The following is a 15,914-nucleotide window of genomic DNA, read 5'->3' as shown; positions in this document are numbered from 1 at the left end:
CTGAAAATGAATTAAGCTGAAATGTTTTTAAATGTCTTTGATGCTGATGTTTACTGATAGCTATATATGAAATAATCCTTGTACATAATCTCAATTTCATATCTGAACAACTATGTAGCTGTAATAACTAAAGTACCTCTGCATGTACACACATGTAATTATTAGTTCTTAATGAATGTATGTGCACAAATAACTTGCTTTGCTGGACTCTGCCTGAAAACATTGTCTTTTGAATGGTGAAGTTCCTCCCCTCACTGGTTGAGCTCTAAAAGAACAAATGTCAAGACGTAGGTATATTGCTTGATATAGTACAGAGTAATGTTTCATGTAGCAACATTCAAACAGCTACATACATTTGCGGAGTGAAGCTGTCCAGGAGAACAGAACACCACCACCTCCTGATCATGTCATCCTGAAAAATAATAATAATAATATACACACAATAATCATGCATGTCTGTTCAAATAACTTGACAAATGTAATGGCATACCTCTGTAAAATCAAACCTAACAACTAAAGCCATGTACAGAGTGTACTGTTACAATCCACAAAAAACAATAAAAGAGCAATTTATAACAATTATTAACAATAATTATTCAAATTGAGCGTACCATGGATAAATAAATGATCGAACATCGCATTTAATATTATAAGATATTTACACAACCACTTTTACTCACCTCAGGCAATCAACATGGAATAACGTTAATACTCTGCTGCTGCAGTTGCCACCGTTCTGTTTGTTTCAACGCAAACTGCCCCCTGCTGGCTCGGAGCAAAATGTCAAAGGCGGGGAAAACAAATATGGGCGGGGCGACACGTGTCGCTCCGCCTCGAAGTGTCGCCACGGCCCATCGTCCAGACTGCACCCCACATAGCAAAGGTCTTCTAGCCCAGATCCGGGCCACACATGACTTCTCCCTTGGCCCAAGTACCACAAAGAATGACGGCCCGGAAGTGGCCCAGAACTGGATTAAAGACTCGGGCCACACATGGGCCATAACCGGCCCGAATCTCAGCCAGTTAATCAGCCTTAGCTGGCCCTTAAGTAAACCAGAATCCCCGAATCTGAGCCACACCTGAGCCCTATATAGCCCAGACCCAAGCCAGACAGCAAGCAGTGTTGGCCCAGATCTGGCCCGAATGGATTTCACACAGGCCAGATGTGGGCCGGATACAAACACTATATTGAAAAAAACACTATATTGCTGTCTGGGAATTTTAATATTAATATTATTACCTTGTATATTACTATGATCGCAATTATACATTTTGTGACATGCTTTAATGTAGACACAATCTACACTGAAAAAAAAAAAACAATAAGGAAATTTACTTAATTTTTATTTGGCAAGGTTTTGCACAAGCATTTTTCAAGTAAATTTCACACATTTGGAAATTAAGTAAATCTACGTAACTAAGTTAAGTCAAAAAACAAAAACAATAAGTACATGTAACTTGACCTGTTAAATTGTATTGAGTGAATTTAAATTAAATTAGACAAAAGAAATAGCACTGTAAAACCTGACAAGTAACTTAGAGTAAACAGATTGCCTCGTTTTAAACAATGTAAGTTTTAAAACTTTGCATTCAAGTAATTAAGTGATTAACTAAGTGCTGATTGAGAATTAGTGATGAACAGCTGCTGTTAACAAACAGAATCACTGAAGAAAAGGGAAACACAAGAACTACTACAACTGACTTCAGACACAGACTTAGATGAAATCAACTGAAATAAAATACATGAAATCTCTCAAGATCTGATTAAACAACCCACAAACAGCATCACCAGCTCCACTTATTAATAACCAGACTGACTTTATTTCTGTCAGACGTCTACAGAAGATCTTATTGAGAATGAACTAAGGTTTAGATGTTGATTTATTGTTTCATTTGAAGTAACCATGTTAGAGATCAGTGTTTGCTTTAGTTGGGCTCTTGACCCTTGATTTCTGTCTTAGTCTTTTCTCTGGCTGTTATAACCATGTGTTTCTAAAACATGTTTGTTGTAACTCAGAAGCCTAGAAGGAATATAATCAGGTGTTAACTTGTACCTAGGTGTAGCTTGTTATACTTTATATTGGTGATGATAGTCATCAATTATTGAGGTGTACGGTGTCTAATGGGGCCGTCATTCTTTGCGGTACTTGGGCCAAGGGAGAAGTCATGTGTGGCCCAGATCTGGGCCAGAAGACCTTTGCTATAAGTCTACAGATAAACTCCACAACAAATAATAATGTAACTGATGAGCCTTCATGGATCCAGTGAAAATTAAAATATAATGCACTGATACAGTGCACAGTAAAAATATAGTAAAAGTGATATGTTATATTAAAAAGTATATGTAATACAACTTGAAGTAAAGTGAATAATATGAAAAGCAAGTACAATAATGATATAATGGATTTATAATAGCACAAATTATATGCATAATATGAATAATACCATAATAAATAACAGAACAACAGATTAATAATAACAAGAAGAATATGTAATATAAAGGGTGGAATAATACAGAATAGACAAAATGAAAAATAAATTAATAGTTAATTATAGAGTATAATAAATAATTGTGAAATGTAATTTTAAAATACTATTTGTGTAATAATTATTAAACAAATTAAGACACAACTAATGACAGAACACCAAAAATTACTGCAAGAACAATACTTCTACAGCATTTATTAATCTTAGTTGATGTTAATTTCCACATTTACTTATGCATTATTTAAATCAAAAGTTGTGCTTGTTAACATTAGTTAATGCAGTGTGAATTAGCATGAACTAACAATGAATAACTGTATTTTCATTAACTAACATTAACAAAGATTAATAAATACAGTAATAAATGTACTGTTCATTGTTTGTTCATGTTAATTAATGGATTAACTAACATTAATGGACCATGATTCTAAAGTGTTACCACTTAATCTTTGTAAATAAGTAGTGATGCTTTAGCTCCATCACTAATCTACACAGTCAAAGTGCTCACTGTACATATTGTGCCCATAACACCATTTAGTTTATGATATAAACGTAAATAAGAATTCATTTAAACTTTGAATTCTTATAAAGTCTAACTACGTTAGCGATATCGCTATTATTAATAGTCGGACACTAGTGGTTAATTAAGCTGTCAACATAATGTTAAAAATGACCAAAAAACATCGAGAAATAACGGTTGAGTCTTACCTATGAAAGATAATACCCCGAGATCTGTTTTTATTATCGTGTGACGGTTTGTAGGTGTCCAATCTGCAGATGGGTCAGGTATGCTTTCTTCTGTCCTGATCAGAGTATGTGAGCGGAGCGGAGTGGGAGCGGAGCGTGGAGTGAAGCGGTGTGATTTTGACAGGAGCGAGGAGCAGATTTTTTAAAAGTCGGAGCGTTGTGGTTTTCACTCACTCCAAGAGCGCTCCACCACCGCTTCATCACAAGTACAATTCATGCCAACGGCCCGTAATATAACTGCATATTTAGCAAGTATTCACGTTAAACATATTTAACTATAGCTTGATACAGATGGATCTCTCAAATCAGAAGGTTACAATGACGACAATAGCCGAGCGGGAAGTTATAGGTTAGTTCTCAAGTAGTTTGCCTGTTCCTTTTACTGAATATTTTCGGGTCGAAGCATGATTTAAACAGTTACAGCACATTCACACGCAATCGCTTTTGCAATAATGCATTCAAACAAATGTAATCTTACAGTGTTACTTCATCTGTATCTGATTTTGAATGAGCAGAAATCTGTAAGAAATGCATTGATCTGTAGATAAAATAAAAATATACTGTTATTTTCATCACAAACAAAATTTGCACAGCAGAATACAGTAATTATATTAATGCTGACATCCATGTTATTAGTTTGGCATGTGGTAGGAAAAAAAAGTTTGCACACAATAGCCTAAACCACTTTGAAACTCTCCTGTTATTTTATTTTTTATTTTAATATAGGCTACGTTATGAACATAACATTTCAAACATACTGAAATACTTTAGCCACGGAGCGAAGGCGGAGCGGTGTTTCTGGTATCACTGAGCGCGGAGTGGAGCGGGAGCGGGAAATTGTGAACCCGGAGCGGAGCTGGAGCGGAGTGATTATTAAATGCTCTGAGCGCGGAGGGGAAATTGTTGCCACTCCACTCCGCTCACATACTCTGGTCCTGATGTGAGAGTTATGAGAGTTGCCCGCTCCAATATGGCGGCGACGTTGACGTTCTTCTAGTTATTTAACGTTATATGTCTATGGATGTAAACATGGCAGCTGGATGCAGCAGCGGAGATGCGCCCTCAGCTTTTAAGTGTAAGAATTCAAATGTTTAACCATAATTAAAGTTTGGTTCTACGACGACGCTGCCCTGCTTCTTCACTCCTCAACTTGGTAGAAGAACACATTGTAAAATGTATTGTGAAAAAAAAAAACGATGAGAAAAAAGATGGGAATAGTAAATACAATTTTATTGGACATAAAGAATGAATGAAACGTTAACAGTTGTGGTGTGCGTAACTAGGCAACCACGTTGTCGTTCACGTTGCATGACGTCATCAAAGTATGTCCCAGAACGTGCATATTCTTTTGATACACACTCAAAAGTATGTACTTTTTCCTCACAAAAAAAGTACATACTTTTAGGTCGTAGTAGTAGGCGAATTGGGACTCAGCGCATGTCTTCTTCTCCATTTTAAGTGTATCTCTGTGGCAGAATTACAGCGCCAGTTTCGTGTGGACGCGGATATTTTTTTTGAGACGAGGGAAAAAAAGATTGGGGGTCCGTCTCCGTGTGGACGGGGTCGAAGAAGTAACGGGTACTTACGTTTATGGCTAGAAATGTAGCGGAGTAAAGTAAAGTCATGAGTACTCCCCAAAAATGATACTCGAGTAAAGTTCAGATCCCTCAAAATTGTACTTAAGTACTGTACTCAAGTAAATGTACTCCGTTACCGTCCGGCTCTGTATATCATGTTAATATATTGCCATAGTTAAATTCCATAACATGCCAATTCCATGTGATACCAATTTCACGTGTTCGCACATACATAAGTTTTTGCATATTTTTTTTTTCATCAATTCTCAGTTTTTGCCTTGATAATAGAAAATATGAGCTAGGCATCATGTATGACAGTCAAAAATGAGATATGAGCTACAAAATGACCAGATCCTGCCATTAACTATATAGAAGACATATCTTTTATGTATAGGACTTATATGTGGATATGAAGAAGCAATACAGGAGACCTATATTTCCTGTATATGCACATATATATGCACCTCAATTTTGCCTGTATGTGGCATATATACGCATATATGTAGGTTTATACAGGTTTATACGTGGTGGTCCCAAGTAAAGGAATTGGAATTAATAGAAGAACCTTTAATGTGTTAGGGGTTTATACAGTGGAAATGCTGGCAATATTAATCGCTGTACGGTGGGTGGAAAAGACAGGGCAGCATAAAGTATTAGTTTGTTCAGATTCATCGTCAGTGTTAGCAAGTATAAGGTCATTTTACTCAAAAAGTCGTCAAGATATACTGTATGAAGTCCTACAGTCAGTTACAAGAATATTTAATCGAGGAGGGCAGATACAATTTGTATGGGTACCAGGACATGTAGGGATAAGGGGAAATGAACTGGCAGATAAATTAGCCAAAACGGGGTTAACAAAAGGAAATATAGAAATGCAAGTAAGTGTTAGTAAAGCAGAGGTTAAAAGTGTTATATGGAAGACAGTTAAATGTGACAAGAGAGGTGGGATAGAGAGGGAAAAGGAAGGCATTTATACCAAATCCAGAGGGATGTTTGGAAGTGGAAATTGCAGAGAGGAAACTGTAATTTCTAGGTTAAGATTGGGACATTGTTTATTAAACAAAACACTCAAGTTAATCGGAAAACATGATACTGGATTGTGTGAGGTGTGCAAGGAAGAGGAGTCAGTGGAGCATGTGGTCTTGAGGTGCAGCAGGTATGATGTTCAGAGAGAGCTGATGAGGAATAAGTTGAGAGAGATAGAGATTCAGGACATGACATTAAAAGAGCTATTGAGCACTCAACATAGGGCACAGACTAGAAATATTATGGGTTTCTTAAGGGACACAAGTTTATAATAGAGTGTGAAGAGTCATAGGAGTATTGAGGAAGGTTATAAATATTATTATTATTATTATTATTATTATTATTATTATTATTATATTATAGTAGAATAAGGGTGATGTACGATTTATATGCTTGGGGGAGAAGGAGGAAATTGGGTGAATTAGTTTGTGAACCTGTGTTGTCTGATCCAGACTCCGGAGCAGAGGGTGGCGGTAATGCACCAATTATGCTGGATGCCAACCGCCGTTGAAGAAGAAGAAGTAGAAGAAGAAGTAGAAGTAGAAGTGGCTTATGATATTGAATCATACATATATATCTATGGCGAAAAGTGCCTGGCGTGTTCGCGGTAGCTCCGACTCGACGCCTCGGTTCATAAGTATCATATAGTCCTCATCAAGAACCGCCAACAGTCTCATAATGTCGAAGACCAAATTGGCAAAACACGAACGAAGGCTTGGACACGGCGTTTGAAGCTGAATTTTTTTGTTGTCGATTTCTGTAAAATCTGCTTTCTTTTTCAACGGAAATGTGATGAATATATTCACTTTTTCCCAGACGTTAGGAGGTGTATGCCTGTTCTTCGTGTATGGTAAGACTTTATTTGTTATTTTATTTGTCTCTTTTAAATTCTTATCACTATCATAGTTCATGGCGTCATCACAGGTCAATGTCTTAATTAAAATATAATACATATAAATTACAATATTTTTGACATCTAATATGAATCCAAACAGAAATATTATTTCGGATAGCTCTAGAATTAGCCATAGGCCTACTGTTAACGTGAATGTATCTAATATACATGGCATGCAAAGACATATCTTAAACCTGTGACATTCATTCTGTAAGTTTAAAGTAAAAAACCCCTTAACTTGGTTATTTATTATTTTATGATTAAAGTAGGGCTGGGCGATATATCTAACGATATGATCATGCGCATCTAATCAGTAAAGCTGCTTCCGTGATCACCGCTAAAATCTCCATCACCTGCTTATAATTGGAGTGGCATTTAATAGACAGCAGAGGTGGGACTTTCAAGTCACAAGCAAGTCTTCAAGTCATATCCCAAGTCCTCAAAGGGTTAAAGTTAATGAGATAATTAAGTGACTAATTAAATGATGATTGTACATTAGTGATGAACATCTGCTGTTAACAATCAACATCACTGAAGTAAAGAGAAACACAAGAACTACAACTCAATTTAGCCACAGCCTTCAACTGAAAAAAAAAAAAAACACTATGCCACCATAATTGTGGTCAGGGTTTGCTTTAGGTAGTCTCTTGACCCTTTTACTAATTCAAAGCAATTTGATTCAAAACAACTTCAACATTGTTTTTGCAACAAACATGTATGCATTGTTGAATCAAACCTTGTAATGACAGATGATCTTATGATTTTTCTGCTTAAAAACTCATGTTGACTTGGACATCATGAGATAGTCTTCTTTGGATTGTTGACTGACATTCAGCTTTTACCAGAGTTGGGACTTTCAAGTCACAAGCAAGTCTTCAAGTCATATCCCAAGTCCTCAAAGGGTTAAAGTTAATGAGATAATTAAGTGACTAATTAAATGATGATTGTGCATTAATGATGAACACCTGCTGTTCTTGAGAATTACAGAGGATCAGATGTTGATGTTTTATTGGTTAAAGTGATGCAACCATAATGGAGATCAGTGTTTGCTTTAGTGGGGCTCTTGACCCTTGACTGTCATGTTAGATCTCTTTATGTAGCATTGCATGAGGTGCTGTAAAGCAGCGAGAAGAAATTAATCTGTATGTGATAGGTGGTCAGATTACAATCAAGTTAACATTAGCTCTATTTAAGTTTAGCATAATCAAACCAGTAAAACTACACTCTACTAAGTGCATACAAAATTTGAAAAACTCTACTCTGTAGACACACACAGACATCAAGAACCAGCATATGACTCTCAACAGTGGTGATAATCAACAAAATGTTGCATGCTGGGTAAAACCTTAGTAAAAACTCCCGTCATGCACTGCAGTATGAAAAATTGTCACCCCTGTTGAGGATCGTGTGATAAGTGTGTTTGTCTAAAAACCTGAACTGATTGTCTCCTTTTGTGTCTTTCAACATTTAGATTTTTTTTTTACTTCAGTTCAGTAATAGCTGAGTGTCAGTCTACTATCCAAAGATAAACACCATTTCATGATGTTCAGTCATCTTGAGTTATAAGCAAAAAAAGCACAAGATCACCTGTTACTGCAAGGTTCAACTCAGCAATGCATACATGTTTGTTGCAAAAACAATATTGCAATTGTTTTGAATCAAATTGGTTTGAATTAGTAAAAGGGTCAAGACACTACTTAAAGCAAACCTTGACCACAATTATGGTGACATAGTGTTTGTTTTTTTTTGACAGCAGGTGTTCATCACTAATGCACAATCATCATTTAATTAGTCACTTAATTATCTCTTTAGCTTTAACCCTTTGAGGACTTGAATATGACTTGAAGACTTGCTTGTGACTTGAAAGTCCCACCTCTGATAGACGGAGCCGTAGATCGCTGACAAGCCACGCCATATCGCGTTCATATCGAAGGCGATTCATCTGCGATAATGAACGCGATATGGCGTGGCTTGTCAGCGATCTACGGCTCTGTCTATTACATGCCACTCCAATTATAAGCAGGTGATGGAGATTTTAGCGGTGATCACGGAAGCAGCTTTACTGATTAGATGCGCATGATCATATCGTTAGATATATCGCCCAGCCCTAGATTAAAGCATGTAAGGAAACTCCGCTCTAATCACTGCTTGGATAATTAAATACAGATATAGACAGTGTGACATGAATCAGGATGTGGGTTTTATTATATTCATTACGGTGAGAAGATCATCTATGAGAGTGAAAGTGTGAATTGATGTTCTTCTGCTGTTTGTTTGGATGTGACATTCGGCAAGACCAGGTTACAGCTTGTGTAAAAGAGTGCTCCTCCTTTATCTCCTCTCAAACTTTGAAACTGTAATGTCAAGTTACAAGCATACATACTTAGATTAATGGCTTAAAAAAAAAAAACTATGGTCAAGCTACTATTTTAAGACTACACTACAATTGTTGTACAATGTACATTGTACAATGATGATTTGTAATGAACATTTGTTTCTTCTTCAGGTTCATCTGCTGTTGATCCAGACAGAGCGTCAGTGTCAGTGACGGAGGGAGATACAGTGACGTTACACACTGGTGTTCAAATGAACCAACAAGACCGAATGATATGGATTTTTGGAGGCCGTCGCCTAGCCATAATTAATGGAGATAAACATGAGCTCTGTGAAGATATTCAGTGTAAAGAGAGATTCAGAGACAGACTGAAGCTGGACAGTCAGACTGGATCTCTGACCATCACAAACACCAGAACCACAGACTCTGGAGAATATAGACTGAAGAACACCACTGACAACACTGACAATATCTTTAGTGTTAATGTACATGGTGAGTCGTTTATAAATTTAAAGACAGGTTATCTGTGTTTAAATCACATCAGTTTTGTGTGTTGTGTTTTTGTGTCAAGTTTAAACTGCAATACTAAAATATTTTAGTAAAAATGATAATAGATACTATATTACAGATATAAAGAACAGCCTTTGCCAAGCTTGACTATTGCATTCAATGAAAAAAAAACAAAAAAAAACAACTGCCACAAACACAAAGCTGAGAAGTCTTTCTGCTCAACTTTGTTTCTCTTTTATTTCATTAAAGGCAGCATTGCTTTAGCTATCACTGTTAGCAGGTCATTTGTGAACAAAGTCTTTAGATTAGTGACAGTTGCTCATTTTAATATCTTTGATTGACTCTTGGAAGTCATTTCTGTGATTGGTGACTGATGATCTTCATTGCTAAAAGATTGTTTTTAATAGAAATGTTAATACAATGCAAGTGCATCTATCATAAAACCAAACTTTTAGTGAGCTTTTCTTTTAGTTCATGAGCTGCACTTGACAGTTTCTCATGAGACTCTTATCTCCTGTTACGATCCGTTTAATTGAAGATTTGATGAAAAATAAGTCTGTGATGAGCATGAACGGATAAAGGATTTTCAAACTGACATTCATGGAAAATGTAACACAATGTTGTGTAGTTTTTCCCCCTTTCATCTTTTGTTCTTTTTTGTTGTTGATCCTCCAGCATCTGTTTGTTTGTGTTTCAGGTGTTTCTGCTGCTGAACGAGATGAAATGAAGAGAAAGTCAGTGAAGGAGGGAGAATATGTCACTTTAGACACTCGTGTAATAGAAAAACCAACTGATGTGATGAGATGGTATTTTAATGACTCGCTCATCGCTGAAATGACTGTAGATCAGAGTAAGATCTGTTCAGATGATGAGTGTAAAGAGAGATTCAGAGACAGACTGAAGCTGAACAATCAGACTGGATCTCTGACCATCAGAGACATCAGAATCACAGACTCTGGAGAATATACACTACAGATCATCAGCAGCAGATTCAGCATCATGAGGAGCTTCACTATTACTGTCTCTGGTGAGTATCATCTCGAATACAGTTCAATATTTTTAGGTCCACTAAATGAGAAAGTGGATTGATCTTTAAAAACAACTGCAGGTTTATTTATCAGTTAAAATCAAGCAACACTGATGATCCAGGGACAGAAAGTGTAAAGATCAGTCAAAGATTTGATCAAATCATTCAAATCTGTCTGTCTTTCTGTCAGTGAAAGATGTTTCAGATTCAGGATCGTCTTCAGTTGTTGTTGTTGCTGTTGTTGTTGTTGTTGTTCTTCTTCTTCTGCTCGTTCCTGTTGTGGTTTTCTACAAGCGCCAATCAATAATGCAATGTGAGTATTATATTCAGTTGATTTAACAAGAAGGAAATATGAAGATTGTTGTATGAAAATGTACATATTTTGTCTTTGTACAGCAAAGTCAGCAGTGTTTAATTAAGTTTATTGTTGTTCAAACAGGTATCAGGAGGCAGCGCGAGAGACAGGAGCGCCGTGAACAGGTAAGATTTTATCTACAACTGTACATTTATTCTGATCTGGTGTTTCTGGTGTCATTCACGTTCAGCTATCAGGGCTCTGAACCGGTTTAAGGAACGTAAACGAAAACCGGAAACGATATTTTGACAGGAACAGAACCAGAAACAGAAACTAAATTATTTTTTTTTGTTCCGAACAGAATCGAAAATTTGAAATGGACATTAACCGGTTAATAACGTTTTTTATAGTTCCGTTTAATATTTGAAATTTGCTGTCAACCAATCACGAATTCCAGCAGTACAGCATACGCAAATGTGACGCTGAAGCCAGCGAGTGAAATGTCCGTTCAGCTGTGAACTCAGTCAAGTCTCAATGGCAATGCACTGCCTTCAGGGCCGGATTAAGACCAAATTGGGCCTGATGACGCAGCGCAAAAAGGGCCTATTTTTTCTAGGCGTTGGTGCATGTTCATTCGACACTCAAGTAGAGACCTGCATTCCCGAAGGAGTACCGGCGGGACCCAGCGCAACCGAGTGCGTCGCGGAACAATATTTGACTGGTGAATGCGGACGCAGGCGGCAAGATATTATTGTGTGCGGGTTGCGGGAAAATAAAGTTATTTGCGGGACTCCCGCAAAGTGGAAATATCTAGCAAAATAAAATTACTAAAAACAGATAAACTTTTATTTATAATAGACTAAAATAAAATAGATTTTGCGGAATGGGAGGATGCTGATGAAACCATGGACAGCGACGTGTAATTCCATTCCGAAAAAGCAAGAGATCCAGTGGTGGAAAAGGTGATGTCAAGAGTTTCCGAGATTAAGCAAAGTAACACGCCATGTAGGCTACTTTGCAGTCCATCTCCCAGCGCACCATTGGAGAGGGCTTTCAGTAATTGCGGTCGCATAAGTGCGCAGAGACGGATTAATCTGAAGCCCTCCTCATTGAACGACATGCTATTCCTGCACGGACTACATTAGTAGTCGTAGTCTACAATTTTTTTTTTATTCCGTTTATTTTTAATTATCTATTTATTTTGCTAAATATTTAAAATTGGTCTATTTTGTTATTGAGGAAAAATGATTTTTTTGTTTGTTTAATGTTTGAGGAAAAGAAGGCATTCTTAAGCAGTATAGGCTAATTTTCCTTTGAACATGAAATAAATCCAGGTTTATTATTATTATATAATTCATTAGGCTATACTATAGCCTAATAGGTATATTTTTTTTTATTTAGGCCTACATTTCTTACTTTTGTACTGTATTTCTATGTTCTAAGTTCCTTGTTCGTTCCTTTCATCCATTTAATTAAACGCAAATAAAACGAAACATTTGTTTCTTTTTTACATTTATATTCAACAGGGGAGCAATTGAAAAATAACAAAGTAGCAGGCAGAATATGCAATGCATTTAAAAAAAAAAAAAATTATACTTTACCTGCAGGATTTTGCAGGCGGTAGCGGGACGAAACTTGATCGTTCGCGGGCGGGAGCGGGAGAAAATAACATATTTTTTGCGGGAGCGGGATAAAATCTTGCGGGAACGGGACGGAAAAATCCATCCCACGCAGGTCTCTACACTCAAGCGCCAGCATGCTTAGCCTTTCCTGCCCAAACGAGGACCGCAGCTCTCCTTTGATTATTCCCAACTTTGAGAAGCTCCGCTCGCCAGAGTCATTGGACACCATCATGCATAGATAGATGCACTAACCAATTTCGACATATGGAAACGTCTGAGAAAGATTTAACGATGACAAAAGCTCTAAAAGTTTTTTAGAGAAAAAAAATATTTCATTCAGAAATAGATATAATGCAGACAGAAAATGTTTACAAACATTAGGCTATTTTTTATAATCATTTGTTATTCAAATACATCGCGAATACGGAAACTTGGATTTTGTGTCGAATGAGAAATCCAACGTTGGTTTCAGTTTCGTTTTAGTCTAAATTAATTAGTTTTGGTTTGTCGTTAATATTGCTATAGCTTCTTATATTTGTAATTTTTGTTCTTTTCTAAATACTGTTAATTGAGTCCAACAGTCGGACGCCTATACAGCGTTACTTATTATACATTTACTATTATTCTATATTCTTTATATTAAATAACATTTTAGCATCCACATACGTCGGGAACATGGAAAAATTTGGATTCGTGCCGAATGAGAGAGGTAGGCGTCAGCTTCTTACATTAATTTGTTTTTGGATTGAGGTTTTTATAGCCTAAACTTTAGATGATTTGATTTGAAGAGAAACTAATAAATGTTTTTATAATGTTTTTAAACATTTTGCTTTAGACTACAGGCATTTTAGCCTTCATTATTTCGGAAAGTAATAGGGCTAATAAAATGTGAGCCGCGACTTAGGTTTTTTTTTTTTTTTTCACTCTCAAAACGCAATCTTATACAAGTGTTTTTTTTAACAATGCAGCAAACATTTTTAAATATCTTAAAAATACTTTTAAAGTGTTGATAGATTTTAAAAAAACACATTTTTTTTTAAGTAGGCCTAGCTTACATTTGGACAAAATCTGGTGTAAACTGTAAGCGTTAGATCTGTATTTGTTCCTTTTTTTTTTTTTTTTTTTTTTTTGAGTAAGGAAAACGCTATACTTTATTATTATTATAAATTATTATTATTAGGCAAATTATAGGCAAATAATATTGTTTTTTTAAAATAACGTTATTAACCGGTATTTTTTCCTCCCTAACCGGTTTCGAAACGGTAACAATAGAGGAACGCAGAACAGAACCGTTAAAATATCGATTCTGCTCGGAGTGAACCAATTGAATTTTTTTTTTCGTTTTCAAGCCCTGGTTATTATTAAGTTGGACAAAACAGATCCTTCTATTGCTTGATATTGTGAACTTACATTTCTTATTTTAATTTATTGTCATAATCATAAACACACAAACTTGATATTTTAGTTATTTAGTAACTAATGAATCTGAAATCTTGCACATTCACAGTAAATATTCTCAGAAACTCCTCAATAAACTAAAAAACTAACAACATAAAAACAAAAATCACAACTTTATATCTAGTTTGTAGTATTGTATGTTTGTGTAATTAAATTATCAATCATGTTCATTTATTTTACCTTCTGTGAATCTGTTTCTTACAGAGAGATGATGCTCAAGCCCCTGAACAGATTGAAACTCTAAATCAGAGGTCTTCTAATGGGACATCTCATGAGACGGAGGCTGCCGGTGAGACGGAGGCTGCTGATCAGTTACAACTGTAACATTATTCTTTTATTGAAAGGGAAAATTAAGAGAAGATGGGACATTAGAGAAGAGCATCAGCAGAAATTCTCATTGTTCATAGAAACTGTCACAATATCAAGGTGGCAGTGTCATTAATATTAGGGATGCACCGGTTGACCAGCCATAAATCGGAACCGGCAGGTTTTTGCTTAAAATACGTGATTGGCAGTCGGACGGTTTTTGGTCTTTTTTCGGCCAGTTTTTCCGGAAGTGGTCCCACTTGAACCTACTACATTGTAATCGTTCGGTATGTCATTATGGAAGTATTTTGAAATCTGTGCGTAGGACACAGGCAGCCGATCAGTACTGGAAGTGCAGAGCTTCATGTCTGAGGCACAGATAGCAGGAAGCGAACAGCAGCTTGTGTACTGCAGCTCAAATAAGAGCCCCTAAATGCATGCACTAAAGCTGTGCAAGCATATACTGTACCGGTCCGAGCCCTGAACATGAGTAGACCGTGAAGAGATGTTCAGATCAACTTCTCACGTGTTGGATGAGAAACGAAACGGACTAAACTGTGACAAAACTGAAATGTGTGTTTTTTTTTTTTTTGTTTTTTTTTTTTGTTTTTTTTGTAAAGTATAACTTGCATACACGTTTGAAAAGCCAGAAGTAAACGTCAGTTCTGTATAGGATGATTATTTTTATTTTACCCTTAAATTACATTTACTTAATTTGATTTATAAATCACTTGCTGTAACACACTGAATAAAAAGTGTCCTTCATTCATCCAATTAAAACATTTTAGGGTAATGATTCACATCTATATTTTTTTTTACTTGAGACAGTAGTTATTTATTTTTCATTGGCTCAAGTAAAAATCTAGATGTGAATCATTACCCTAATTTTTTTTCTTTTAATTGGATGAATGAAACACTTTGCATCTTTGTTTTATTCACACCAACATTATTTGATTTTAACATTTTGGAATAATATTTATATAACATACTTTTATTTAGTCTCACTGGTAAAGACCTTTTTTTAAAAATGTAAAAGCGAATTTAAAAACTAAAACAAGTACTGAACGCTGATTAAGAAACATCTTATTGAATGTGTGTTGATTGTGTTGTTTGGACTGTAGAACTATGCAGTTGTTGCCTTTAATTTCACATGGTTACAGACAGTTAATCTTTTAATTTAAGGCCAGTTCTCTGTAGTTTCAACCCAATTCAAAAACAAAAGCTAAATGCTGATGTCTGTACCATCTATGTTTGTATTGAACGTAGGCTACTTACTGTGCAGTTACTGCCGTTAATTTCAGATGGTTACAGTTATTGTTTTCAATAGCCAAAAGCCAGTTTGGCCTATTAAATACCAAATAAACATCTTGTTTATTCACACATTCCTTCTTTCTTGTTTGTTGCTTAAAGATAAAAAAAATCGGAAATTGGTATTGGTATCGAAATCGCCAAGTTTGCTTGTAAATAAATTGGAATCGGCCATGAAAAATCATGATCATGCATCCCTAATTAAGTAATTTCACTTTAGCATACTGATAAAACTATTTACACACTACTAAAACAACACTTCAACATTACTTCAAACTGATGTTTTCAGAGAGATCACTGAGAAACATTTCACTGAAACTTTGT

The 15,914-nt window shown here is 35.9% G+C and overlaps 1 protein-coding gene across 1 annotated transcript; it reads left to right on the top strand.

Moving 5' to 3' along the window:
- The first annotated feature begins 6,357 nt into the window (after positions 1–6,357).
- On the top strand, positions 6,358–14,604 carry LOC113078541 (uncharacterized). The gene is made up of 6 exons (XM_026250839.1): positions 6,358–6,684; positions 9,236–9,556; positions 10,272–10,601; positions 10,792–10,914; positions 11,041–11,081; positions 14,181–14,604. Exons 1-6 carry the CDS (start codon positions 6,627–6,629, stop codon positions 14,298–14,300), a joined length of 993 nt encoding a protein of 330 aa, XP_026106624.1. The 5' UTR covers positions 6,358–6,626; the 3' UTR covers positions 14,301–14,604.
- Positions 14,605–15,914: the final 1,310 nt, after the last annotated feature.

This window comes from Carassius auratus, unplaced genomic scaffold, assembly GCF_003368295.1.
Source record: "Carassius auratus strain Wakin unplaced genomic scaffold, ASM336829v1 scaf_tig00025933, whole genome shotgun sequence".
Classification (NCBI taxonomy): Eukaryota; Metazoa; Chordata; class Actinopteri; order Cypriniformes; family Cyprinidae; genus Carassius; species Carassius auratus.
The sequence above is the reverse complement of the archived record's forward strand: the minus strand, read 5'-3'. Positions and strand labels throughout refer to the sequence as shown.

What these genes read in the sequence shown, in the direction of transcription:
- LOC113078541 (XM_026250839.1), top strand. Translation starts at nt 6,627, where the DNA reads ATGAATATATTCACTTTTTCCCAGACGTTAGGAGGTGTATGCCTGTTC. An exon ending in ATGCCTGTTCTTCGTGTATG is followed by an intron (nt 6,685 to 9,235) that starts GTAAGACTTTAT and finishes TTTCTTCTTCAG; the next exon opens with GTTCATCTGCTGTTGATCCA. An exon ending in GACAGGAGCGCCGTGAACAG is followed by an intron (nt 11,082 to 14,180) that starts GTAAGATTTTAT and finishes TGTTTCTTACAG; the next exon opens with AGAGATGATGCTCAAGCCCC.